Source organism: Ambystoma mexicanum, chromosome 10 (assembly GCF_040938575.1).
Source record: "Ambystoma mexicanum isolate Mex_15411 chromosome 10, UKY_AmexF1_1, whole genome shotgun sequence".
NCBI classification, from domain to species: domain Eukaryota; kingdom Metazoa; phylum Chordata; class Amphibia; order Caudata; family Ambystomatidae; genus Ambystoma; species Ambystoma mexicanum.
Window position 1 is genome coordinate 1474577744 of NC_090932.1, and position 26901 is coordinate 1474604644.

Here is a 26901-nt window from a genome sequence, read left to right on the forward strand (position 1 = left end):
GCAAACTCCTAGTTTGCCGATCCGGAAACAGGGGTGCCGGTGAGCAACATTGTCATGAGGCCCATGGAAACATTCTTTGAGAAGGATCTTCTATCTTGATTTTGCAGGAATGCAGTCTTCAGCAGAAGGGTGAGAGGTTGAGGCTGATGTTTATTTCCTGTCCAGAAGATCTCACACAAGCGTGCGCGTGGATCTTGCACGATGTCCATCTTTCATTTATTACGAAAAGACTTACATTGCGCATTTGATTCAGTAAGAGCATGCACAGCCTCCAACCAGGAGCGCGTATTGCACAACTTGCGAGTCTTCTTCGCAAAATAGAAAAATATTTCTCGAAAAAATATTTGCGTACTATTTCCCTTTATCTATATAAAAAGTTTAAATCGTATGTATTTTGCCATGATAATGTTCTTGCCCGGCAGCGCTTTCTCAAGGCAAAAATATCAATTTGATATCAATTTGATAGAGGATGTCAGTCCTACTTGTGGATGCAATTAGAAATAGAGGCGCATTTTCTGAATCAATCGAATTGGGATAGCCTTTATCACAGCATGGATGCTGCACCATTCAAATATTCCATGCGTGGGGTGACAAAGAACAGGAGACTCATGCAGAATGATGTAGGCAATGAGAATGCGGTGCTGCAAGATGCTTTGAGCCTCATTGCAGAATTATGTAGGCAATGAGAATGCGGTGCTGCAGGATGCTTTGAGCCTCATTGCAGAATTATGTAGGCAATGAGAATGCCGTGCTGCAGGATGCTTTGAGCCTCATTGCAGAATGATGTAGGCAATGAGAATGCGGTGCTGCAGGATGCTTTGAGCCTCATTGCAGAATGATGTAGGCAATGATAATGCGGTGCTGCAGGATGCTTTGAGCCTCACTGCAGAATTATATAGGCAATGAGAATGCCGTGCTGCAGGATGCTTTGAGCCTCATTGCAGAATGATGTAGGCAATGAGAATGCGGTGCTGCAGGATGCTTTGAGCCTCATTGCAGAATTATATAGGCAATAAGAATGCGGTGCTGCAGGATGCTTTGAGCCTCATTGCAGAACGATGTAGGCAATGAGAATGCGGTGCTGCAGGCTGCTTTGAGCCTCATTGCAGAATTATATAGGCAATGAGAATGCGGTGCTTCAGGATGCTTTGAGCCTCATTGCAGTATGATGTAGGCAATGAGAATGCGGTGCTGCAGGATGCTTTGAGCCTCATTGCAGAATGATGTAGGCAATGAGAATGCGGTGCTGCAGTATGCTTTGAGCCTCATTGCAGAATGATGTAGGCAATGAGAATGCGGTGCTGCAGTATGCTTTGAGCCTCATTGCAGAATGATGTAGGCAATGAGAATGCGGTGCTGTAGGGGGTACCCCTGAAATCATAAAAAGCTACTGGACCCCGAAGCCCCTTTGTTCATCCCTTGCACGTTTTAACAGTGATTACATTTTGCTTGCACTGGATTTCACCCTTTTTGAGGGGATCGTTCAATTGTTTTGAGGAGATGTGGTAGGCAGTGGTAATGGTACGTTGTTCTGGAGCATGATTTAGCACGCACTTGAAGATATTGCACCTGGAGCGTTTTTGGACAACATAACGGAGACCATTCTTAGTTCTTCATTTTGATTGCGCTTGCTTTCTTTGACAGTACTTTTGGGGAACCTTAAATTGTCTGAGGACTGTGGTGAGACTTCCACTTAAACTAACAGCGCAGTCAAGGATTCTCGCAGAGGATGAAATGACAAGAAGCCCCTCTCCGCTCGATGCTCACTGATTCACCCTCCATATCGCCAAAAATGACGTGCAGCGGGCCTGACCCTCATGGTAAACCTTCTGCAAGGAGACCTGAGTGTGAAGCACACAGCACTTGGCTGTTCAAACATATTGCTCCCACCAAAACGGACAGCACACTCGCGGACAACAGGGATGGTTTGAAAGGCCAACCGCCCTGCTGGGGCAGACCCATAAGAGCAAAATATGGTGGAATGGCAGCACCCACCTCCAACCTTATAAGTTACTCTTCACAACTACCTCCAGTTGGGTGACCAGATATTTTTTTAAACTGCGGCAGGCAATAGACATAGAAGTAGGACTACCGGAATTACAAATACAACTGTATTCCTACTTCTATGTCGTTGGCCTGTTGCAGGGGGTGGGGGAAGGCAGGAGGTGTGCTCACAGACACACTCCTCTCATTGGAGAACAGCGCTGGGGAGGGGAAATGGGAGGAAATGGGGGCATTCACGCAGGAACACGATTTCCGGATTTCAAAATCGGGTCCCGGCAAAAACCGGGACCGTAGCCACCCAACCATGCAAACCTGGGAAGGGGTTTCTAAAATGGAAAAACTCCCGGCACACCCAGAATGGAGGGTGATTTCCAGGGACTGTCCTGGGAAAACCGGGACGTCTGGCCACCCTAACCTCCAGACATATGGAATATGCTTCTGCGAATGTTAAGAGAGAGAGCATGCAAAGTACTTTCAGTTGAGCGCCAACATATTCTAAATTCAACACAATTAAACTAATGAAAGGTGACTCCCAACAGACAGCGAAAAGGAACTTTACTGTTTAATTGGTACGAGTCCTCTGACAGTGCGCGATAACTGTGCCGCCAATCTAGAGTTTAATTGGGTGTGTGCCAATTTCCGCCTCGACGTTACATATGAACACCTTGGTTCTCACTTTCTACCAGGCAGGGCCCGCTGAGCACTATGGGTGTTGCGATAATTGCTGTGAGATGATCCAACACCGTCAGGATGGATGAACACATGTGGAAATAGGCATTGCAGCGCAATTAAAATAGGAAACTACATGGCAGCGCACGACTCACTTGGGAATCCGGCTTGTCTCGTCAACTTCTTTTTCGAGAGAACTTTCATTGCCTGGAGGATGAAGCAACAGTGCAAGTGTTAGCTGGGTTTTTTAATATAACGTTTTGGCAAACAGTGGTTTAGAGCTAGGTGCAGCAGGGACTTTGAAGAGTTCAAAAGGATGGATGTCCCCTAAACCGTGGACCTGGGGAACAAAGTGATTCAACAACAAAAGCAGGTGGTCGCACGGATAGATACACAAATTATTCAATATTATGTTATGTTATGTTATTTTGCATTTATATAGCGTCTTATATACCATTGGTATGGTCTGAAGGCGCTGGTAGGTTGAACGCCCTTGGGAAACGAAGTTCAGGTCAGTAGAGAGAGTAGGGAGAGTCAACGACGCGTGTGCGCACCAGGTATGTGTGCAGCTGGTGTGGTATTTGTGAAAAAGCTGCTTCTTAGCGGTAGCGGTGATGGTTGAGATCAGGGGTATGTGTTCGTTCTGGCAGGATTTATCCAGACTGACCGTGGCTGCGTTAGGCCTAAGGGGAACGCCTGGCTGGGGGGGGTGTAACCAGCAGTGTTTACTTAGAATGATGGGGGGTGAGCGGGAGATGTTAGTATGAGAACAGTTATACCGAATGGTGTCATAGTATCACTGTGTTCTAGTTGAGTGGTGGTGTAAAGAAGAGGTAGGCGTAGGGAGGAGAAAAGGCTCGGTCAGGTATTAGATTGTATCATCATATTTTATTATTATCAAAAAAATCACAGTAGAGTAAAGATCATTCACACGATAACATCATAAAATGTATACATAGAAAAGCCAACCTCTCAAACACTGCTAAACATCATTCATGTCCATCTCTATATCTGAAGCAGTGTGCAAGAATCAATGTAAAGGTGCCATCAAAAAGTGCTGAGTGCCGCAGGGACTTTGTTACACTAAATTGCAGGAAAATGATTTGACAGACATGTTTAATGGTTTTCTAAATGCCTCATGTGTGTTAATCCATTCTTAAAGGTTGAGGTATGTTAAAAGCTTGAGGCTAATTTACCCGATCAAAAACTGCCATGGCCCCTTCTCATGTTTTGACAACTGTGACAAGGTCAGCTGCTGGCTCTAGGAACCGTGTGGCCAGTGACTCGGATGGCCTGGTTCCACCCCGAGCCAGTCAGTGCATGTTGTGCCCTGTGAGTTACAGAGAGGATCCCGTGGTCACTTCCCCCAGTCCCTGGCACATCCCAGGCGGGATACAGTGTTTATATTGAATATTTGATATCGAAAACCTTTATAGTGAATGCATTTAGGGGTGCGGTAAAGGATTAAATATGTTTAGAAAACGGTTGGGGTGGATTTTTAGGGGTGGGAAAAAGGGATTTGCACCCCCCCCCCCAACAAAAGTAAAAAAAGTGCATTCTCTATAAACATTTTCAATATATAATATTCGAGATATGTTCATTCACCAGGAGGCAGACCCATGGATCCAGTCTCTGCCCACCACACCAAGCAATCAGGGCAGTCCCACACTGGAGAATAAACCATGATCCAGACCCTCATAATAATCTACAGACCCCCCCACCCCTAAATGGTCACACCAGGGGAAGAGAGTAGTATGGGAGAGATGGGAGGAAAGCCGAGAAGACTAAGGGGTGAAGGAGAGAGCGGTGAAGGTCAGGGCCTAATCAGCCAGAACAGGAAGGTCCTGGCAGGGCAGGTCAGACCCAGGCAGGAGCAAGCGGTGGAAGGAGAAAAGAGACAGTCAAGAAGGAAGGGTCAGATAAAAGAGGGGAATGGTAGGCAATCCAGGAAATGCTCCGTCCGGCCTACTTCCTTCATAAAAATGAGCGCATAGGTTTACCGTGCAAGCGCAACGAGCAGGGACCAGAAAGTGGCACATTGGGGTCATAGGTAATGTGGGGAAACTGGTGTGAGGTACAGGTGTGGGGGGTAAGGTTAGGGATACGGGTGTGGATGAGCAACAAATGGGACAGACAGGAAACAGAGCGTGCCAGGAGGCCGGGGTTGAGGGAGTATCCCCCGCACCATGCAGTGCAATAGGTGAGGGAGGCAGGGGAGAGAATGAAGATTTTGCAGGGGTGTCCACTCCAGGGGAGGAGGGCACGGAGGGGGCATTGAGAGAAATGGTGTTATCCCACAATACCACAGCCATGCCAACGGAGGAGGCCCTGCACCCCTTTCATTTTTTCAAAACCCCCATCAACCGCTTAGTTGGCGCCACTGGGCAGAGACACAGGGTGATGGAAGTTAGAGGTGTTGATAATGGTAAACCAGAAAGAGGAGCCTCCAGGGTGTGGACCGAGGAGTGTAATAACATGAAAGGGCCGTCCGGCAACTAGGGTGGGGTTTACCGAAGAACACCAGTGGGGTGAAACAAGTCCGACCCCATATAAAAACCAGAATGAACAAAGCAAATGGTTGTGGTTTTTCTAAAGACGTTAAAAATACTAATTGTTAAACATACACTGTTAGTCAGTATTTCCATCATTACTCACATCGTTGGCCGAGTATTCAGAAACTGTGGTGCAAAGTGAAATAATGCCTTCGTAGTTGTACCACACTGCCAACCTTTATGCTTTAAGGGTACACCCTGCCCTCCTCCTGCCTTGGAAGCACTCAATCCAGTACATTCTGTGCTGTGCGAGTCATTTTGGAACACACTACTTTACAAGCAGCAGGATACACACAGCATAGAGTGTTCTGTATGTAGTACTTAATCCAGTCACTTTCTTCAGCTCTCTGGCATGTGAATCTTATCGTTAGCAAATGTTGGCTGGGCCACCAATCAGCCAAAACTAAAAGCAAGCAAAACAAGATTGAACTAATTACTAAGTTGCGTTATGTAGTATACCCGGGATCAAGAAGGACTCAAAGACTAAGTATTGTCAGTTCACTTATTTTATTTGCGAACGATGTACAGGGTAGAAGCCAACTAAAACGCAAAACTGGGCCCTCTACACAGGAAATAGCAACAATGATCGGGATGAACCTCTCCAAAGAAAGGTCTCTTCCACCACACGTGGGAAGTCAGACCTTTGTTGGGATGCATTGAGGAAGATATACTAAGAGCATAAAGAAACCAAGAAACACCGTTGTAGGGGGGACGGAATGAGCAATAGGCGATATATGGGTAGGGTACGGGGACAAGGGAGTAGTGGGTTATGGGTCCTTAGATGGCCCAGGGAAGGAGTTTGTACCTGTGGAATGAAGGAATATAGTAGAAAGCAACGCGAATGAACCAGGCATAGTCAGTCCCACCATGCAGCAGAAAACACTGAAACGCTGACGTATTGAAATTGAGGCCTAGACAGGCCAGGCCCCAGTACCAGCAATAATAGAGTGTGGCATTCTGAATTAATCCACTTTCCCATCCCCATTCCCAGCCCAAGCATTAGAGAATAAGGCCTTCAGGCCAAACTGATACCACTATCCACTGTCTCACGTTGCAGGCTGACGAAACTAGAAAGGAATGCGAATATCTGAGCACGGGTAGGGCTGCGCCTGTCCCAAAAGGATGATCCCATGGGAGTCAGGGCAGAGGTCCTGAGTTGCCAAAACAGGCCAACCTACATTTAGGGCACTAGCACCCCCAAGATAATGGTCCCTCTATTTGAAGTGCCAGATACCCATCCATACAAACTCCTAAATCCCTCACTATTTAACTGATTATTGTGATTCTGGAGGAACCCGGGTGAAGATCCGTGGAGGAGGGAGCCGTCAAGGGGGGAGCGCAGAGCAGAATGTCCTGTGATTTGTATAACAAGGTGCATGGGGTGAGGTTAACACAATTAGGTCAGTGCTGGGGAGACATGACAAGGGCGCCTACGTGTCCTGGATTTTAAAAAAGCACATCTCCTTTCAGAGGGCTAATTTGACCTCGAGAGTATCCACTGAGCTCATGTCTAATTGCCAGGTGCACATCAAGTGAGGTGCTTGTAGGAGAGGAACATTCACAACCAGACCGCCAATCATGTCTTTAGAGCCAGAAGGGACATGGCCAAAGACCATGTGGAAGGGGACTGGCAAAAGGAAACCATAACCAATAATCCGCCATCCCATACAGAGCAGGTCAAGTTTGAAGTTTATTTATTGATATACATTTAGCAACAAGGCGTTGTATAACACAACATACAAAAGATGAAAATACATTCAGCATGTTCCTTACAATCTAATTAAAAGCAGTCTGATTAAAAGCACAGATCATCTTAACGAAGACATGTTAGAATTTCAACTACATGAAGATAAAACTTAACAATAAAAAACATTAGGTTAATATCATTGCCTTGGAAAAAGGTCAACCATACTGAAGGTATTTCACACACATTTACTGCATTATTATATGCCTTAAAATATTTGAGTCGTAAAAACACAAGGCTTTCACATTCCATAATCAAGTGGAAAACTGTTTCATTGAGCAGGTCACCGCACAACCGACAGTCTGTATGATGGTATACTAATTTATTCTGCCAGCTCTTCGGTGATAAAGCTACCGATACATTAAATTTGAGTAGCAGATATGTTCGAAAGATGTGCGGGGCCGGGTAAGCAGATATATATTTTGGAATGGTCATGTGAGACCATCTCTCCTTGCAGAAGTCAACAGTCGATGATAGATTTTCGATATGATGAATGTTTTCTAAAAAAGCACACTTGCCAATTTTCCCCTTGAGCCAGTATTTTATGTCACCAGCAAGCAATGTTATAGGGCCCTCATGTAACCATTTCTTGTGTAGCTGTTTTAGAACGCCAATTGTGCCAATCAGTATTTTGTCATCAAGAGCTGAGAAGGCCTCCATATAGGGGACAATGATCGCTTCTGTATGCACACTCGTTAGGCGGTGGTAGAATAAAACACATTGAGCCATATAGACGTTCCAAATACCTTTGATGTTAAATTCTAAATATAGGTATTCAACACTAATGCATTGTGGAAGACGAAATAATCTACGCAGAAGTTTTGCTTCAAACCTAATGATACGTGTTTTAACTTTTTGCCCCCAGATTGCAATAGCATACGATAACATTGCCAAGATTTTGGTGTTTTAAATGGACAAAACAGCCGATGCGCACAAGCCGCTGTTACGACCAATGAAAGCACTAAGTGCATTTAATGGTATCATACATTTCAGTTTCAGTTCGTCCCAGTGTATGTCCCATTTTAATTTGTCATCCACAATTACACCCAAATATTTGTATGACTTTACTCTGGGTAAATACCATGATTTTACTTTTCGCGGTATTGATCTTCAGGCCATTGTCTTTCGAATATGAGACAAGGGCATTCAGCAATAGTTGCAAGGCAGCGGGAGTATAGTCTAAAATCAGGAGGTCGTCAGCATAGGCAAGCCAGCCCAGGGACACCTTCTTTATTTTTATGGGGTTGGCACCTTGAATATTAAAAGACTCAAACATATCGGCAAGGTATAAATTAAATAAAATAGCCGCAATCATACACCCCTGTTTAACCCCACATTGGGTTGGCAATGATTTTGATAATTTGCCTAATGCATTAAGGCGGACACAAACAGTTGTGCCAGCATGTAACGACATTAACATGCGTAGCAAGCCAGGTGGAATCCCCCATGCATCGAGTGTGCGCCACAGACGATTTCTGAAGACAGTATGGAATGCGACGGCAATATACATCAAGATTGCGCTGCTGCCATGAGTGTTCAATTGCAGAATTAAGTATAAGAAGGTTATGTGATCTACTTGATTTTTCTCTAAATCCGATTTGGTTCGCTGGGAGGATCTTATTCACAATGATCCATAAATTCAGTTCATGCAACAGAACGTTTGTGAATATTTTTGATGTTGAGTCTAGCATAGCCAGCATACGGAAGTTTAGTGGATTATCCCAGGACCCTTTCTTATGGACTGTTAACATGTTACTATACTTCCAGGATGGGGGAAGGGTTCCATGTTTACCAATATGACGGAATAAAGTATGAAGAGCAGCGCCCCATAATGATGAATCGCCTTTAATTACAAGATTCGATACATCATCAGGGCCCGCGGCACGGGAAGATTTCAAATCATCAATGATTACAATGATATCGAGATACGGAGCTGGTGGTGTGTATATAGGTGATGACGAATGAGCTAGGGGAATTAGTATCATATACTACTTGCATCATCTGTGATGACAACCCCCCTTTCAAATGTATTGTCCTGCTTTGAACTAACCAGAGCGCTCCATATCAGTCAGGTTTTAATGCCCCTACTAACATATACCTTTTTTCTTTGGTATGAGAAATAAAACTTTGTAATCCTTTCAAGAGGTGCACCTCGCCTTTTTCCTCATGAGGTTTGTCTTTTTTTATCTGGTTGCCTGTGTTCTGCCCTACACCTTCGAGCTTCTGGAGCCAGTGTACGCATCTCTAGAGTTCACTGGAGGTTGCCTCACCTCCCCTTCTCTGGCACTGCAGGCTTGTGTGGCTCCCGAAACTTCTTCTTACGGCTATTCTATAGACAAACTTTACAGGTTTCAGTAACCCTTGACTGACTCTGGCACTAGGTCTTATCGGTGGAGGGATTATTGGTGGTAGCTGGGAGGGAGAGCTAGAGAGGGGTCCTTGGGTAGGCTGAGCATACAAACCTATGATGTTTTCCTGCAGGCCGATTTCGCCAATGGAGACTTCCGAGCCATTAATGTGTGCGGCTAACAACACATTATTTGTTGATTCTTTGATTCGCCCCGCTGCAGACAAGGCAATGCATGCCTCCATCCTTAATATTGGGATTGGGTGCCACTTACACCGGATAGTGTAATTCCCACCTGCTAAACACACTAATGTTCGCTCCCACTAACACCTACAAGTGAATACGAGGGAGGTGTGAAATTTGACAATTTCGCTTTTGCAAGTTTCATAAAATTGTTCATTACATTGTGCCAATTTCACGAAATTGGTGAAATTGTTTTGAGTTTCTGAAAACCTGCAAAACTGCAGGAAAAACGTCAACAAAAGGCTGTTGCTGGAGGTTGTCTCAGCAAACTAAATGTGTTTTAACTTAGTTTGCTACGAAAATCTGCGACACAGTTCATCTGCAGTTATTTTACAAGGAGAGTATTTTTTATTTATTTATTTGCTTGTTTGTAAGGTGCCGAAAGCCCCCAGGCATCGGGGCGCCACATAAAGACATTGGGGGTATTACGCGTGCGGCGGTAAGGGGTTAACGGCGCCGGTAAGGATGCCGGTGCCGTTAACCCCTTTCCGCCGCATTACGAGGTTCCCTCCAGGGACCCGCTCAGAATGTCTGGTCAGACCAGAAGTCCTTTGCAGGTCCCGCAAGGGGACCAGGGAGCTAATAACGGGCCCGTTTTTAACGTGCCCGTTATTAGCTCCCTCCCCATTCCCATTGAGCCCATGGGGGCTCGAATGGGGATGGGTATTTTGAATGGGGACTTACCGGGTCCTCCAAGGTTGGAATGACCCGGTAAATCCCATTCAAGGAACCCTGACCCGGACACAAGTTTGGAGGCTGCCATGGCGCTAATAGCACCATGGCTACCTCCAAACTGGTAATGACCCCCATTGACTTACACATAACATGTTGACTAAATAGGAACAGAACACGAGACGCTTGGAATGCCAAGACACTGAAGAGGACAAGTACTGCTTAGGGATGTCTGGTTCATTTGAATAGGAAGGTTTATAATTGCTTTCGGAATCTGAGGCGTTTGGATTCCGCTCTCAGGTTCAATGGCAGTTTATTCCATTGCTGAGCTGACCGGTTGGGGAAGGCTTTGCCTAACCCATTTGTTTTCCTATGACGATTTGCTGTAATAAGCCCTTGTGTCTCAGATCTAAGTGTGCGGGTTGGGGTGTAGCCCATGATCTTGGACTTCAGGTACGCCAGAGCTTTACCATATAGGCACTTATGTGTAAGTGTCATGGATTTATAAATTACACAGTCTTCGACCCTAAGCCAGTGTAGTTCCTTTCGTACTTCACTGATATGGTCAGTTTTTGCTTTCCACTTAATTATCCGAACAGCATGTTCTGAATATGCTGGAATTTTGTCAGGCATTATTTACTGGCCCCCAATAGTAGGGCATTGCCATAGTCCAGTCTAGACAGGATGGTCACTCTGGCAATGGTAGCACAGTTTGATTAAGTCAGAACAGGTCTGATGGCTTTTAGCAGTCTTAAGTAGTATGAGCATTTTTTGCTGACATAGGAGGCTTGAGCATCTGAGCTCAGGGAGGCTTCTAGAGTCATGCCCAGGGTTTTTACGTTAGTCACTACTTGGATGTGGGACTCTTATCATGAAGGAATCATAGCTGGATGATAGTTTAGCCCTGGCTTGTTTGGACCCGAAAACCGTCAACTCAGTTTTTTCCCCGTTCAAACACATCCAGTTCTGATCCATCCATTGTTCGATGATGTTGTAGAGTTCATTTACCATTTAGTGGTCTTTTACGTGGTCTCTGCTCAGTTCCACTACCAGCTGAGTGTCGTCAGCACAGTTCGTGAAAAAGGCATTAGTGTTGTCCAAAAGCTCACACAGGAGGCGTAGATATAAATTGAAGAGAAGTGGTGAGAGACTGGCTCCCTGGGGGGAAGCCACAGATGATGTTAAGACTTGCTTGATAATTTGTCCCCCCATTGAAATCTGGTAATTCGGTCTGCTAAGAATGACGATGGCCAGCCTTTAGCTTCACCAGAGCAGTTGGAGATTTTCTCCAGTGCTTCCTGTAGTAGTTGGTGGTCTAGTAAATCAAACGCAGCACTAAGGTCTAGCAGAATCATCAGACCAGTGTTGCCCCTGTCAATGATACTTAGCATTTTTGTCTGTAGGTCCAGCATCACAGTTTCGGTGTTATGTGCAGCACGGAAACCCGATTGTTGGCGATGTAATATTTCATTGGTCTCTACATAGGCTTGCAATTGAGCAGATCCGACTTTGTCCATAACTTTTAAAATTAAATTACAATTAGTTATAGGTCTTAAGTTTCCTGGTTCTCGTTGGTCTAGGTTGGGCTTTTTGACCAGTGGAGTGATGGTCACATTTTTTATATTCTTGGGAACCATTTGGTCCTGGAAAAAAGTATTTACCATTCTTGTAAGTACAGGTGCAAATATGTCGGCATTTTCGAGTATGATTTTCAGAGGAAGTATATTTTCTGCGCATGATGAAGGCTTCATCGATGCCAGGGTGTTAAGCATGTCTGCTGTCGTAATTTCTTGAAAGCAAAATTTACCAAGATGATCCGTTTTCTTTTTCATGTGTGGTTGTTGATACTTGGCTTTGTTAAGTTGGGCGCTCGCTATTACTTCTCTTGCTTTAGTGATCTTATTAGAGAATGCGGCTTGAGTGTTTTCACATTCTGCTTGGGACGGAACAAATGCCGGAGTCAACGAATCAGGCTTGTCGATGGATTTTAGTATCTCGAACAGTTTAGCTGGAGCATTGGAGGCTTTCTGAATTTGTGTATTAAAGTAATTTTTTTAAAACCTCTACAAGGTTCCTTTTGTAGGACCTCTCGAGTTCCTTCCAGCTGTCCTTGTTGCTAGTGGTTGGTTTTTTTAACCATCTGGCTTCAATCTGTCTTTTTTGCTTTTTTTGAGCCGCTAAATCTGAGGTATAGCATTTCTGATGATTGGTATTAGGTCTAACTAGTTTAGGGTGCAAAGGAGCGATTTGGTCAATGAGAGATGTGGTATGTTGTTCATATTTAGATATGATTTTCTCACAAGTATCATCCTCGCTAAGGTCTGCTAGGATGTTGTTGACACAAGGCACAAGGTGTGTCCTTTCAATTTTCTTGAAATTTCTACAGGTCGTTTTCTTGGGTTCATTGGGAGTTTTCTCGAAAGGAATAGGCCAGGTCAGTGTGAAGGATATTTTGTTGTGGTCAGACCAGATACACGGAGTGGTTGTGTAGTTATTGGTGGCTAGATCGGTTGTGATGATCCAGTCTAGCTGGTGACCATTGTCCATTGTGGCTTCAGAGTTTTTAACTTGGAAATCGAGATCGATTAGAGCCTTCTCTAGGTCTATTGCTTTTGTATCCTTGGGGTCACCCGGCCAGCGATTAAGATCGTCTAGGACCAGCAGGGATGAGTTGGGACTTTTAAGTAAATTGAGCTGTCCAGTGAGCTCCTCATTGAAATCTGAAATAGGAGATGGTGGTCTGAAGATAAGGACGAAGTTCACATAATTAGTGTCAGTAGGGCAATGTTTCAAGTGAAGTGTTTCTCAGCCTTGGCATGTAAGGGTAGACGGAAACATAAGTAGTGAATCTCGCATTATCATTGCTACCCCACCCCTTTTTCCTGTGTCTCTATTGGTGTAATGTATGGTGTAGCCTCTGGGGACCGCAGTGGTGCAGGTGGGATCAATCGGGTCTTGTAACCATGCTTCGGTCAGACACATGATGTCAAGGTTCTCCTCTAATATGAAATCATGCATGTTGGTTTAGGGAGCACGTGTTTAGCAAACATAGTTTAAGATTTATGTTCGATATTGTTTCACTTCGGGTTGGGCCTGTTTTTGGAAAGCGTCATTTTTCAGGAGTGTATGGTATTGTGAGGATGTATCGTACCCCATTCCATGACTTGCATAGCATGTTGTTGAATTGCCTCCATGCGTTGCATGTCATGTAATTCAACCCAAATGTCACCCATGGCTTCAATTCCCATTCTTACCGAGTGCTGGGGTAGAGCTGGAGAAAAAAGAGCAGGGGTCTGGGCCGACGCCGAGGACCGGCGCAAGTCCGGCTTGTCACTCGAAGTGCCGGCGCTGAAGCGCCGGCGCTGAAGCGCCCGACATTTCGAGATAAAGGGTGCCAGTGCTTCTGGGACTTGTAGTCCAGCAGAATCTAATTATTGCCTAGATAGGCTGTGGCAAGTCCTTTGCTGCACTGAGTGTGGCACAGGTAGTGGCAGTGCACCCTAACACTAGTAGCATGCAAGGTTCACCCAACTATAAAGCAGATCTCAATTCAATACAATAGGGAGGCACACGCTACTTTATAATATCACAGCATGTGTCCCTAATCAATTACAAGTCAGAGAGAATATGCAATAGCCAACAATGGGTTAAGGTAGTTCACAGTGCGATTCCTTGGTAACAGAGCATAGTTGCAAAACAAAAACAACAGTCCCCCAATCAGCCCAGAGCTGGGAAGGACCACCCACCTCAGACATCCCTTTGTGCAGAGTGGAATCGGGTGAGCTTTTATAAGTGAGGCCGGCGGGACCGGTGCAAGACCGGCTTGTCACTCAAAGCGCCGGCGCTGAAGCACTCGACGTTACGAGTTAAAGGGTGCCGGTGCTTCTGGGACTTGTAGTCCAGCAGAATCTAATTATTGCCTAGATAGGCTGTGGCAAGTCCTTTGCTGCACTGATTGTGGCACAGGTAGTGGCAGTGCACCCTAACACTAGTAGCATGCAAGGTTCACCAAACTATAAAGCAGATCTGAATTCAATACAATCGGGAGGCACACACTGCTTTATAATATCACAGCACGTGTCTCTAACCAATTACAAGTCAGAGAGAATATGCAATAGTCAACAATGGGTTAAGGTAGTTCATAGCGCGTAAGAAGGCAACTGAAGTTAATGACTGCTAGCCGCTCTCTTTGCTGTTGCCCCTTGCATCCACCTACTCCACAGACAGGAGGGCATGAGCCATACCAACTTTATTCTTTTTATCAGCCCAAAAAGGAAGAAATCCTTTGCAGGCCTATTCAGGAGATAGCTTGTGGCCTGCAGTTTACACACAGATCTCTGCGGCAGGTGCCTCTGAAGTTTTTACAAATGATATTAAAATAATCTATTGTGCTCCTGATTCTGCTAGGGTATAGGTGAAAAAATAAGGGATGGTTCATAAAAAATGTTTATCTAGAGGGGAAACAGGAGATAAATCAAAACGGGATGGGTAGCCGACTTTTAATTTATCAGAACCAGTACTATTACTCTGCGCAGCCTTCACTGCCATCATTTGTTAACGCCGTTTGTAGCATAAAAGAAGCTGACCCAGTCTATGTCTGTATAGCAACCCAAGCAATGTCAGCAAGGCTTTCGCCTTGTGGTATAGCATTTGGACAGGTCTGCTCACATTAGTGGCAAGACCAAGACTGATTTGCATACGATCCTATAGGGGGCAGCCCAGAGCAATGTCATGGTTAAGATTGATGAAGTCTTTTTTTTATTTCGTTATAGTATGAAAGGTTGCCCAGTGCAATACCAGTGGTTATGATTAATTTAAAACATTTCAGCCAGGTCTTCATTTTAGTGTAAAACAGAGTGCCCTGAAACAGAGTGCCACTAAAAATATTGATTCCTAGTCATTGCGTCTCCCACATACATGTGCCCGCAATGAACCTCCCTTTATGTCACTTCCCATGGCATCAGCAGGGTCAAAGGTTGTACAATAAGGCTCCACCCCAGCACCGCCCCATGGAATTTAAAAGTGGACGTTCCTGTCTATGACCTCCCTGCGTCTTTACTTCCACATGCCTCATTCTCTTGGGCAGCCTATGCCTATTGCTGCTTCCTTCTGTGCTCCTTCAATAACAGAGAGGAAAGACTTCACTAAACTGTGATATACGGTCTTCCATCGGTGCGTTTGCCAATTTAATGGATACCGTAGAAATACTTTACTATGCTGTGAAGTGCAATATTTTCTCTACGCAATCGACAAAACTTCAATGTGCTTTTATGATTGGATATATTTTTTTAAAATATCGAACTTGTGTTTCTCGCTGTATCCCTTTGGCTCTGCCCTTCAATGGCAATACGTGAACTGCAGAGGTTCTGAACTTTGCAGCTAAATAGACAGCTATGGAGTGCCGAAAACCACTTAAAACTGAAGGCACGCAGGCATTGGAAGCCAGTGTATGTCACAGCTCTGGTGCACAGTAGCCAGACATGCTGGTGCCGTGACAACCCTATCTGCAGAATGAAACAGTGCCCGCCATGTTGTAGAGAGCTTGCGAGATCTCGGCACTGCCGTAGTCTCGCGCGATCTCACCAAAAGGAGATTTAGCCTGCGAAGGGTATTACGAAGCGGTCAATCGCACGGAGCAGTTGGCCCCCAGCGCTCCTCCCCTTCAAAGGTACACAGACTGCCACAGAGACTGGAAGTCAACCCTGACGCCCCAGGCACTGTTTGCTTTACACCTGCAGGCCATAGACACTCGGTGGACTCATTTACTAATTATGCCTGTTTTTACAAAAGATGAATAAAGGAAACCTGTTGCTACCAGTTACTGTGTCCCCGATTATTCTACAACATGTTTTTATGAAGGGTTTGGGAATTAGCCCCTGCAAGGGCCTGGAAGCCGTGGTATTAACGCAGTAGCGGGGGGCACACTTTTAGGATCTAGCCCCTGAATCAGAAATAAGGAATAAGATGCAAATTGTGTTGCTTTGCATCACTTATGGATTTATATTAAATGCCAAAACTGGTCACATTACGTTTTACGATAAAGTTGGACCCAAGTAGTAGTATTGAGGCAATAATCCCAGAGACGCAGACCATTACCGCTTAAGGTAATGCCCCCAGAGCCACAGTTACAGGTCTGAGCGTAGTGAGGGCCTTAACGAAGGCCCCGGGGCGTTGCTGTCGGCGGTAATGGCCCGCCGCCGAGGGGCTTATTGCCATTAGTACCCCGGCCTGTTAGACCGAGGTAGTCATTTTTTTTCCCAGGAAAAAAAAAGTTTAAAAAAGGCATTAAGAAATGCCAGCGGCGGCCAGAAAACGTAGTCTGTTTTCTCTTTACCCGGTGGCCATAGTAAACAAAGGCATTTGTGTGTGTATGTGATCAGATTCCTGCATGCAAGCGATATGTGTCCAGTCTCTTTTTGGAGGGTGAAGAGTGATCCTAGCAGTGCTTTATGTGGGATACGAAATCATGGGAGTGGAGCCTGTAAAGAGGGTGTGGCCAAAGTGTGAAGGGCGTGGCATAATGGAGGTGCAGGTGGCTTAGGCAAGACCGCCTGTCCCAAAAAACACATCATGAGGCCCTGAAAACTGTATTTTGTGTCACTCTGCATTGTCTAACGTGGTAAAGCTCCCATTTGCTCAGGTTCTACATAAAGTGCTCTTTGTATATACATTACTTTCTCACTCAGTAGATAAGTAATTCAATCAATGAGCAAATCACCTTTATTCTGTAAACAAATGAGCCATGCCCAGTGTGCTAGCAAGTGCTCATTTATAGTTTGAGCTCCCTTGCTGGTTGCCTTTCTTTGTACTGCTGTGCAGAGGCCAATAGGCCTGTCCTGTGATAATCTGCAGCTATTAGTCCCCTTTCTCCATTATTTTATCTAGAATTGTGCAGTGGTCAAAGTGGGCGGGAGTGGTTGGGAATAGTGCCCTCTACTTTTTTTAATTAGGTTTTACTGTTTCTATACTTTTAATTTACAAAAAGAAACCGTTTCGGAATGGTTTTGTTTTGAAATAAAAGTGTAGGAAGCAGTTGAAACGTGCGCTTCAGTGCTCTTCACTGAACGTTCCCTTAAACAGCAGGTGCATTTGTTTGGGGTTTAAAGATGTGAATGCAGGCGCTCTGTTACCAGTCTTTAGCTTCTCCTCCTAACGCACGTTTTCATGACTTCATCAATCTTCAGGGAGGCTGAGTTTCTGTGTTTTTTCAGGCGGGTCTGCATTTCTGTTTCAGGTGTAACAAATTAATTAGCTCTGAGGATTCTGGTACTTGTATTTTTCGCACTTGATTTTGCTGGCAGGTGACTGGAAACAACTCCCTCCATAGCACAAATCTTCCCCTTGATGGGGGGAGGGGGAAAGCCATGGTTGTGGCTCTCCAATGTAAGGCATGATGGCCCTGCTGCACTGCCTTGTGAGCCCGGGACTCCTGGAACAATGTTTAAAGATGTGAAGGCAGGCGCTCTGTTACCAGTCTTTAGCTTCTCCTCCTAACGCACGTTTTCATGACTTCATCAATCTTCAGGGAGGCTAAGTTTCTGTGTTTTTTCAGGCGGGTCTGCATTTCTGTTTCAGGTGTAACAAATTAATTAGCTCTGAGGATTCTGGTACTTGTATTTTTCGCACTTGATTTTGCTGGCAGGTGACTGGAAACAACTCCCTCCATAGCACAAATCTTCCCCTTGATGGGGGGAGGGGGAAAGCCATGGTTGTGGCTCTCCAATGTAAGGCATGATGGCCCTGCTGCACTGCCTTGTGAGCCCAAGACTCCTAAAACAATGTTTAAAAATGTGAAGGCAGGCGCTATGGAAGATTTGTGCTATGGAGGGAGTTGTTTGAAGGTGGGGTTTATGCTATTCACCCTCAGTAAGCATCTCTACAGTAATATGTGCACCATACATCTGCTTTAAACAATCTTGGATAGCAGAGTCCATCAAACAGCATCATGAGCTCCCATGCCTCTTCACATATGAGGAAGGGAGAGGGCAAATATCACAAGTGTGGTCTCCTGGTTGCTTTGCATAAAATGAAAGTGCATTTTGGGAATTTAGGAATAGCAACAATGTGTGTATGTTTGACATATATATCTAGGACAGTGGTTCCAACCTGCAACTCTTGTGAGCACATAGTACTCGTAATCCACACTGGCCTTGCTGCCAATTTCATTTGTCAAAAACAGCCTGATAGTAAAATATCTGCAAACGTCATATCACATATACACATTTGGACAGCTGTAGCATTTGGGCATGAGGTTATTGACTGTCTTGCTTGAGTTGAGTCAGATTATTGTGCTAATTTATGTAGACAGTTTCGTAACCAGGGATGTCGCTAGGGGACCTGGCACTGCATCTGCGACCTCGGATTTCAAAAAGAAAGAAAGAATGTATTTTTGAAGTCACTCTGAAAATAATTTCCGTTTCGGTTTTTGTAAGGGAAATAATTTATTTTAAAAGTCAGTCATAGTGACTTCAAAAATAAATTATTTCATTTTGATATCTGAGGACCCCTCCCCCCCTTTCCAGGACATGGATGGGTCTGGAATCTGTGCTCTGCTGCGCATGAAACATCTAAAAGTTTGTTTGGATGCATATATCATGTTTTGTGTGTGAATGAGTGCATGATGTTTCGGTGGCTGTGTGCTTTTGTGCGAGTGAATGGTGAATGAATGCATGTGTAAATGAGCAAGTGGTGTGTGAATGTGTGCGCTTGTTTTAAATTCCTGGATTACTTACCAGCAATCTCTATGACTCCTAGTCCAACTCTTCCTCATCCCAGTACTTTGCCTCATACATAAGTATTGGGATGAGGAAGGGGGACGCTGAGGTAATTACTGGGCCGAGGAATTGATTTTGTGGGTTGGAGGAGGAGAGTGTGAGAGAGAGGGGACTGTGGGAAAGGCGAGCAGGAGAGGGGGTTTTCCAATACATAAAGGTCATCAATGGTAAAACAGGCATGATATATATTAGTGGCTAGACTGGTATTATGGTACAGCCAGGCTAGTCATTTCCTACTGTGGCATGACATTTTTACTTGGCATCTATATAAAGTAAGCATGATAAGTGTAATTATCTGGCTATACTGGCATTTGGGTGCAGCCAGTCTAGCCTTTCTTTACTGTGGCATGGTATATTTTTCTGGGCATCTATGAGAAAGTAAGCATGATAAGTGTTATTATATGTTTAGATTGGCATTTTGGTGCAACCCATTTAGGTATGCCTTACTGCAGCATGGCATTTTTTACTGCGCATCATCAAGTTTATAGCAAACATGATAAGTGTTATTATGTGTCTAGCCTACATTGTGCAGCGGTTTTAAAATGCTTTCCGATAGTGGCATTGCATGTTCAATAGCAAAGCAGTAAGATAGCTCAGCAGGTACAGCACTCGCTGCTGAGATTTATGTGTGATCTGCAGTTTGCAGGTCCAAATCCCGACACGGCCAACTCAACCTTTCATTCTTACGAGTCTGATAGAGTGCCAACTTTCGTTGGAATGATAATTGTATTTAAATATGTGCTATGTATAGTGTTTTTGGGAACGCGCAATGTAAATAACAAATCATTATCACGAATCAAAGCATTAATGCTCCTGTGCACTGTTGGTGACTTGTATCGATTAAGTTTTTATATTGTAATATCGCAGCAACTGGCATTGTAGGGGCTCTGCTTATCATACAATGGCAATACCTGACATGCAGCTATAACTGGTATAAAATGAAGTAACTGGCCATACAATGCTGAAGTGGCATATCTATGGCAGTGCCTCGGCATATGTTGATTCTATTGGCTCTAACCTTATGATATCATGACACCATCCATGGCATTTGAAGGCAGTACCCTTGCTAAAATGTGGTTGGTATCTAAAATATTCTTATCTGCTTTAGTACCTATTTGGTATTTAAAAAATTGTACATTTATGTACTTTTTTCCCGTGCGAAAGCAACTTCTGATGATGTCACCAGGGTTAAAGAGGAACTGATGCCATCCAGGTCAAAGGTCACATGACATCACTTCTGGTGATAGCATCAGGTATGTGATGTCACTTCCTCTACCCCTGGCATTTTGGTGAATCGACATACCTGTTGGTAACTGCTCCATCTCGCTGAAGTCATGTGTGTACAATGAAGAAAAATCCTGTCCACTGCACATAAAACTAAATTAAGAGTAGCACAGGTAGGAGTTTTCCCCAGAGACTCATGATACAGGATTTTCCTGTCCAGCGCTTTTTTTGTTGGAGTTTGAGGCAGCCATGGCACTTCCCCAGCTCAAGAGAAGATTTTTGAGACTAATGTAACTCAAATATGCAAGCTTCCACGGCTCTGCTGAAGGCGAGGGTAGTCTCTCAACCACTGGATGGTTTTCACACGGGATAGGTCTGTGCCACGCGATTAAGAATGCTTGATGTTTGGTGGCGTCCCGGATATACTGGATCATCAGCTTTCTGACATACTCTAGCCCTGTTCCCTTGACTCCTTTTGTATAAGATGCAGAGGATTTTAAAATTGCTTCTTTGCTCCACTGGGAGACAGCGGATTTATTTCATAGCCGGGGTGGTAGAGGCAGATTTCTTCAGGTTCAGGAGAAGTCTTATTTTATTTATTTTACTTTATTGTGCATTTGTAAGGCGCTTATACATCAAGAAATGGTGTTTCAAAGCGCCCACATGGCAAGGGGATGGAGCAGGGCAGCAAATGGCAGATAAAATAACACTGATGAACGAAGAAAAAAGCGGTCCTACTAGGCCTTGTGAGCTTTTGGAGAGTGCAATGCAGAGAGAGAGTAGAGCCATGGGAAGGGGGGTAAGTGCTAGTGGTTCCACAGTGGGGGAAGTGCCAGGGAGTCAGTTGTGGACAACAGGTATGTGCCTGGCAGAAACCACTTGGTAAAGAGTGGTCACCTTCCAACACAATAAGTGCAGGCCTGTGGGACACAGAGGCCAGTGGGTGCCAAGGCAAGTGCTGGGAGAGGGCGGAGGCTGAAGGCGATTGGACGCAAGGCCAGGACCCAGAGGACACATAAGGGCCCAGGCCACTAATCTCAGAGACTGTGGGTTTTAGCAAGGGAGGGAGAGGGGGAAGTAGGTGGTGAAGAGGACATTCTTGAGGAGCTGTTGAAATTTAAGGAGATCCGGCTCATGGCGGAGAGGAAGGGGAGGCTGTTCCAAGGGAGGGAGCCAGCTGAGGAAAGAGATTGGCCACCAGCTTGCTGCTTAGCGAAGCACTTGACACGCAGAGAGTTGGAGCCGGAGGAATTTAAAGATCTGGAGGTAGAGTATTTGGTGAGATCAAGTTGCAGATAGCGTGGTCCCCAGCCACAGATAGAGATTTTAGGGCTGGAGAGATACAGTCCCTGGGCTTGAGGCCAAAGATAAGTCTTGCCGTCCTATTCTGGGATTGTTGGAGGGGGCGGATTAGGAAGAGGGTAGATTAAGGAAGAGGCTGTTGCAGTAGTCCAGCCTAGAGAGAACCAGATCCCTAGAGCCATTGAGCCTCTGCGTAAATGTGACAAAAGGAAGGGTACCTCTGAAGAGGTGGAGTTGAAAATGGGCATGCTTGGTAAGGTCCAGGATGTGCGGGAGGAAAGAGAGAGAGAGAAGTCAGATGAAGGAGAAGGGGGAGAGCCCATAGAGGGTGGTCAGAGTGAAGGGAGGAATGAGAAAGCAGGGGTTTCAATAGGGAGGATCTCAGTCTTGCTGGCATTGAGGCAGAGGCCATTAGAGGCACACCAGGACTGGATAGCAGAAAGCCAGTCAGGAATGGTAGAGACAGTAGGTAGGGGATCAGAAGGAGGTTTGAAGAAGAGTTGGGTGTCGTTTGCGTAACACTGGAAGTGGGGGGAGAAAGTGGAAATAAGGTGGGCAAGTCTTGCCATCTAATTTCGGAACTCTTTCAATGTCCTGATTTCCTCCCTCGGTGCTCTGGCATGATGGCTTGTTGATCGGTTTTTGGGGACACTTCATGTGAATAATCCGCAGGAAGATGCCCATTGTAACTATCACAGTTCAATGTATCTTTTAAAGAATATACAGAATCCTCGGTCCAGTATTGCTGTATAAGAGCTGGGTTATATTAGAGACCTCATTATTAGTAAATTGTATTATAGTAAAATAAATAGTCGATGGTGTGTTAGTTCAATATATAATTTTAAACAAAACTAACAGCACCATTATCAGAAGCCGCTTTCGAGGAATGACCACCCAGTCCTGTTTTCTTTTCATTCTAGGACTTGCAGTTTTCATTTTCCCATGATAAATCTAGGCCAACAAGTACCAGTTGATGACACATTTTGAATCATTTCAAATTCTGCTGTTTACAATAAGAACTCGAGAATGTCTTACAAGGCTGCAAATTTGCCATCCATGTTACTTATCTTCAGTCACATCTGGCTCTGCAGGCAAATCACTTAGCATTCTGGGACTTGTAGTTTCACTCTCCCCCCACCCTTTTAAGTATGACTTCCAGCATGCAAAGCTCTGTAGGGAAACAAAGTCAGAAATGACTGAAGATGTTAGAGGGGACATGGGGTCACTTGGCAGCAAAGGCTTTGTGTATAAAACCGTGTGTTCTGGCAGATATGAGAACATGTAAGAACATCTGCATGGAATGGAGCTTGAAAAGGGGGGCCTGACCTGTGTACATCTGACACCTGAATATAGTGCCTGCAGAAATAGGTTCCAGAACGATCCCCCATCCTGTAAGAAGGTGGGGAACCCTACTGTGTGCAGGGGAGGATAGATGTCAAGTTGTGCTGGAGCAGACACTGTTACTTACATAATAGGTGTTGTCATCTTCGTTGTACGCCAGCTTGACCACGCCGTAGGAGCCCTGGGGAGAAGACACAAGTCAGTCAACATACATCAGATGCTCAGCAGTTCATTGAGGCAAGTTCCATAGAAGGAAACTAGGATCACACATGCTACCATGCCTGACGTCATTGGCGAGGCACTCCTACACTCCTTGGTTGTTTTTCACATTCTGCCACTTTTTCTGCCCTGGATTCACAATGGAACCATCTAAACTACCAAGTGCAGAATGCAAACAGGAACATGGGGTGGGGGAAGAATCTCATTCTGGGGGTGCTGGAGACGCCAACTCCACAATCCGGAGACCCACAAGTCCCAGAAGACTTTCAGTCTGAGGAAACGTGTGCAGACCTGGCTTCTAGCAAGTGCCAAGCTACACAAGACTGCCAGAGGACCATCAACAGTTCAGTCAACAGTGCCATGAAAGCCGAGATAAGTGGGGCCTGTATTTACAACGGCAATGATGAAAGTCACAGAATACCAAGTGTGGGTGGCTACTAGGGCAGGACTGGCTGGCTGTGGACCATGTGGCATGGGAACAGTTCTTTTTGCAACTCCCCAGAGAGGTCTACCCAGTAAACAAGGCTGCTCCTGGAGGTGCACCTACCCCCACACCATTAAGTCCCACTTAATGGCAGGTGGGGAGCAGGCGCATGTGGGTCTAGGTCACCTGACCTAAGCCCCGCCCACGTAGTGCCTTCCTGGTTGCTGCTCTTTTTCCCCACTTAGCAAGCCCCGTCCACCTGGTGCCTTCCTGGTTGCAACTCTTTTTCCCTACTTAAGGAGCGCTCCAGCCTCTCTTCCTTCGCGGATGGTGAGCAGGTGAAAGTGGGCCTAGGCCAACTGACCTAAAGCCTTGCCCACCTGATGCCTTGCTGGTTGCCGCTCTTTTTCCCCACTTAGCAAGCCCCACCCACATGGTGCCTTCCTGGTTGTCGCTCTTTCCCTACTCAAGGAGCCCTCCAGCCTCTCTTCCATTGCGGATGGGGAGCAGGTGTAATTAGATCTGGGTCACCTGGGCTAAGCACAACCCACCTTCTTAGCCCTTACTCTTCCCTCCTTCTCTTAACTCCTAGATCAAGGGCGTCTCTTGCCCGGGTGTCCGAAGAGATGGGCAGACAATGAAAAGGGAAATTACTGTTTGGACCTGTTTGGACCAGGAGGACCCAGGGCCCGAACCCCTGCTCAGACAGCAGGTAAGCATGCTGTGATGTTGTGTGCCGTTCCCATGCTCCCCCTCGCCCCTTCTTGTTTGCTTGTGTTTCCTGCCTTGCCTTACTCCTACCTATCCTGCCTTCCCATCCCTCTTGGCCCTCTCCCTCTGCCCTCCCCACATCATACCACTGCAGGAGTTATGTCTTGATACACTTTTGCTCTCCCATCACTGTGTTGTTGCAAATGCTTGGTTTTGACTTTGTGGACTCTTTTGACTCTTGTATCATGATGTGCCATTCTCATCCTGAATCCATCTTGCATTTGCTGTTCCCTGCAACATTATGTGCTATCACCGACTCTGCAACTGCATTATTCTCTCCTCACTTGCCTCTCCACTCTTTCTCACTGCTCACTCTGTTCTCTCCTCTTCTTCCTTTTCCCTCTCTCCTCGCCCCCTTTCCCTTCTTTACTCTATGCACTTACTCTATCAGAATTGTCCTCGGACATAGTAGGATAGCTACATTGTTTGTCTCCCACCCCCCTTCTCGTTTCTCTTCCTCCCCCTTGCTCTCCAGCACTATGGCTCTCCACCCATGAGAAAATCAGACTCAAAACTGCATCTCTCACACACAAATCTCTACATAACAAAGCCCCTCAATACCTAAAGGACAGGTTCACTAGATCACACCCCACAAGACAAACCAGACTTGCCTACACCAATCGCCTACAAGTACCACGCTTTAAACTGACCACCATAGGCGGAGCTAGCTTCCCAGTCAAAGCTGCTCAATTGTGGAACGAATTACCCACTACCGCAAGGCTAGAATGCTCTTTTTCCAAATTCAGGCAAATTGTAATTAACTGGCTAACGACAGTAACTGCTAATTGAACCTATGATAATGCTTACGCCTGTTTGCTACACAGCATCTGCACCATACGATTGTAAACTTGTATTGTAAACTTGCACCTGTAACTGGTAATTTCTGTAACTTGTAACTGTAACCTGTAACTTATGCTCTAAGCTGTACATATTCTTACTTTCTGTGCCCTTATACCCCAGGGTCCGGTGCGCATAATAAATACTAAACAAACAAACAAACAAACAAACTATCTGAAATGTCGCCAGGCCTAGTACGATAGTCACTTGTTTTGTTCGTCTCCTTCCTTCTCCTCCCCCTCACCCACTCCTCTTGTAATCCTCCGGCTCTATCAGAAATGCTGTCAGGCCTAGTGCATTAGATGCCTGTCTGTTCCCTTTCCCTTCCCACCCACCTCCTCCCTCCCTTATTTGTGTCTTAGCTCTTGCACTATCTGAAATGTCATCAGGCTGAGTATGATAGTAAATTTCACATTCTTATTGTTGAAGGCCTTGTAAGAATGTTCAGTGTTTGTATTTTTCCTGTGTTCCCTCCCTTGCCTTGAACCGCTTTATTTTACGGTAAACAAATTTCTTGCCAGAAAAAGGTCATTTGGACAACATTTAATAACTCAACTGGGGCTTCTGAGGGAAATGCTCACAGCAACACATGTACACGCTGGCAAATTCTGAGAATGCCAGTGTAGCGGGCAAGTAGCCCCAGATCATATTGATGCAGGCATGCCTAAATGGTCCATGTCTTTCAGGAGATGCTCATTCTGTCCAGTTTTCTTTCAGTTCTGGGACTTAAACTTTTTTCAGACCAGAATAAAACACTTTCTAGCAAAAACACAACCCCAAATCTGCACCCTAGGAACGCAGACGCTCTCTCTCTCTTTGAGAGCAGCAGCTGGATGACTTCAAGTCATTGGGACCCTAGTATTCCAGGCCTGGATTTTCTTTTAACAAAGTAATGCATTCTGGGAGTTGGAGTTGTATCCCGACTTCCATTTAACACATTGAGTTAAAAACACATTAGTAGAAGCAGAGTAAACGACGGGGAAAGTGATGCCGTCAGCCAGCTCTGGTCTTTCCATTCAACACCAAATTTAATTCTGGAAATTGCAGTTTTCTTTTCCCATTATAAGTGTGATTACATGATTACATAAGATTTCACAAATGACAGGGGACCACTTGCCAACTCCCTCAATACATTTGCAGTAAAATATTATATAACAATACTATTTACCTTATAAACGGGCAAATAGTGCATTGCAAAATAAATGTCTTCTAATTAGTCCCAGTGATGATAAAACACACATACACTCTTGGAAGAAGCACACCCCTTCTGCGCTGGACAGCAAGCACTGGCATAAGATGAGACTGAATCGCAGCTCTTTATTTCACATTTTACCTTTCCGATTTCATCCTTCAGCTTGTATTGGTTCAGCTGCACGCAGTCCTGCAAGACAAAGAACACATCGCTGAGCTGGGGATTGCTGCCTGTGCCGAAACCATTTCCCACATGCACTTCATTAGAAACAGCGGCCGCAGTGCATACATCCTGCCAGACCGGATGTGTGACGCCACCTTCTGCCATTATCTGGACACTGCTGAGCGCTCCATAAACAGCCCAGCCGACACACATAACGTAGAGCAGTGTTCTCCAATGTGTAGCTCGGGAGCAACATGTTGCTCCCAGCACCTTAATTTGTTGCTCGCCAGTTGCACTGGGCCATGTTGGTAAGGCCTAGAAGGTGGTGCTGAAGGGATGAGACCTCAGTTGCAGTATACCCAGGACAGAGTCCTGAACTGTGCGAGAATGTTGCTCATATGGCTTATTTTTACATATGCATGAT

The 26901-nt window shown here is 45.3% G+C and overlaps 1 protein-coding gene across 4 annotated transcripts in view; it reads right to left on the reverse strand.

Annotated features, from left to right (window-relative positions):
* Nucleotides 1–26901, reverse strand: part of CAMKK2 (calcium/calmodulin dependent protein kinase kinase 2) — a 557312-nt gene that overhangs the window by 162049 nt on the left and 368362 nt on the right. For all 4 annotated transcript variants that reach the window (XM_069619567.1, XM_069619565.1, XM_069619566.1 and 1 more), the window contains 3 exons: nt 26457–26504; nt 23000–23053; nt 2829–2880 (listed from right to left, as the gene is read on the reverse strand). In XM_069619567.1, the coding sequence (XP_069475668.1) occupies nt 2829–2880; nt 23000–23053; nt 26457–26504 (154 nt within the window). The remainder of the gene's footprint in view (nt 1–2828; nt 2881–22999; nt 23054–26456; nt 26505–26901) is intronic.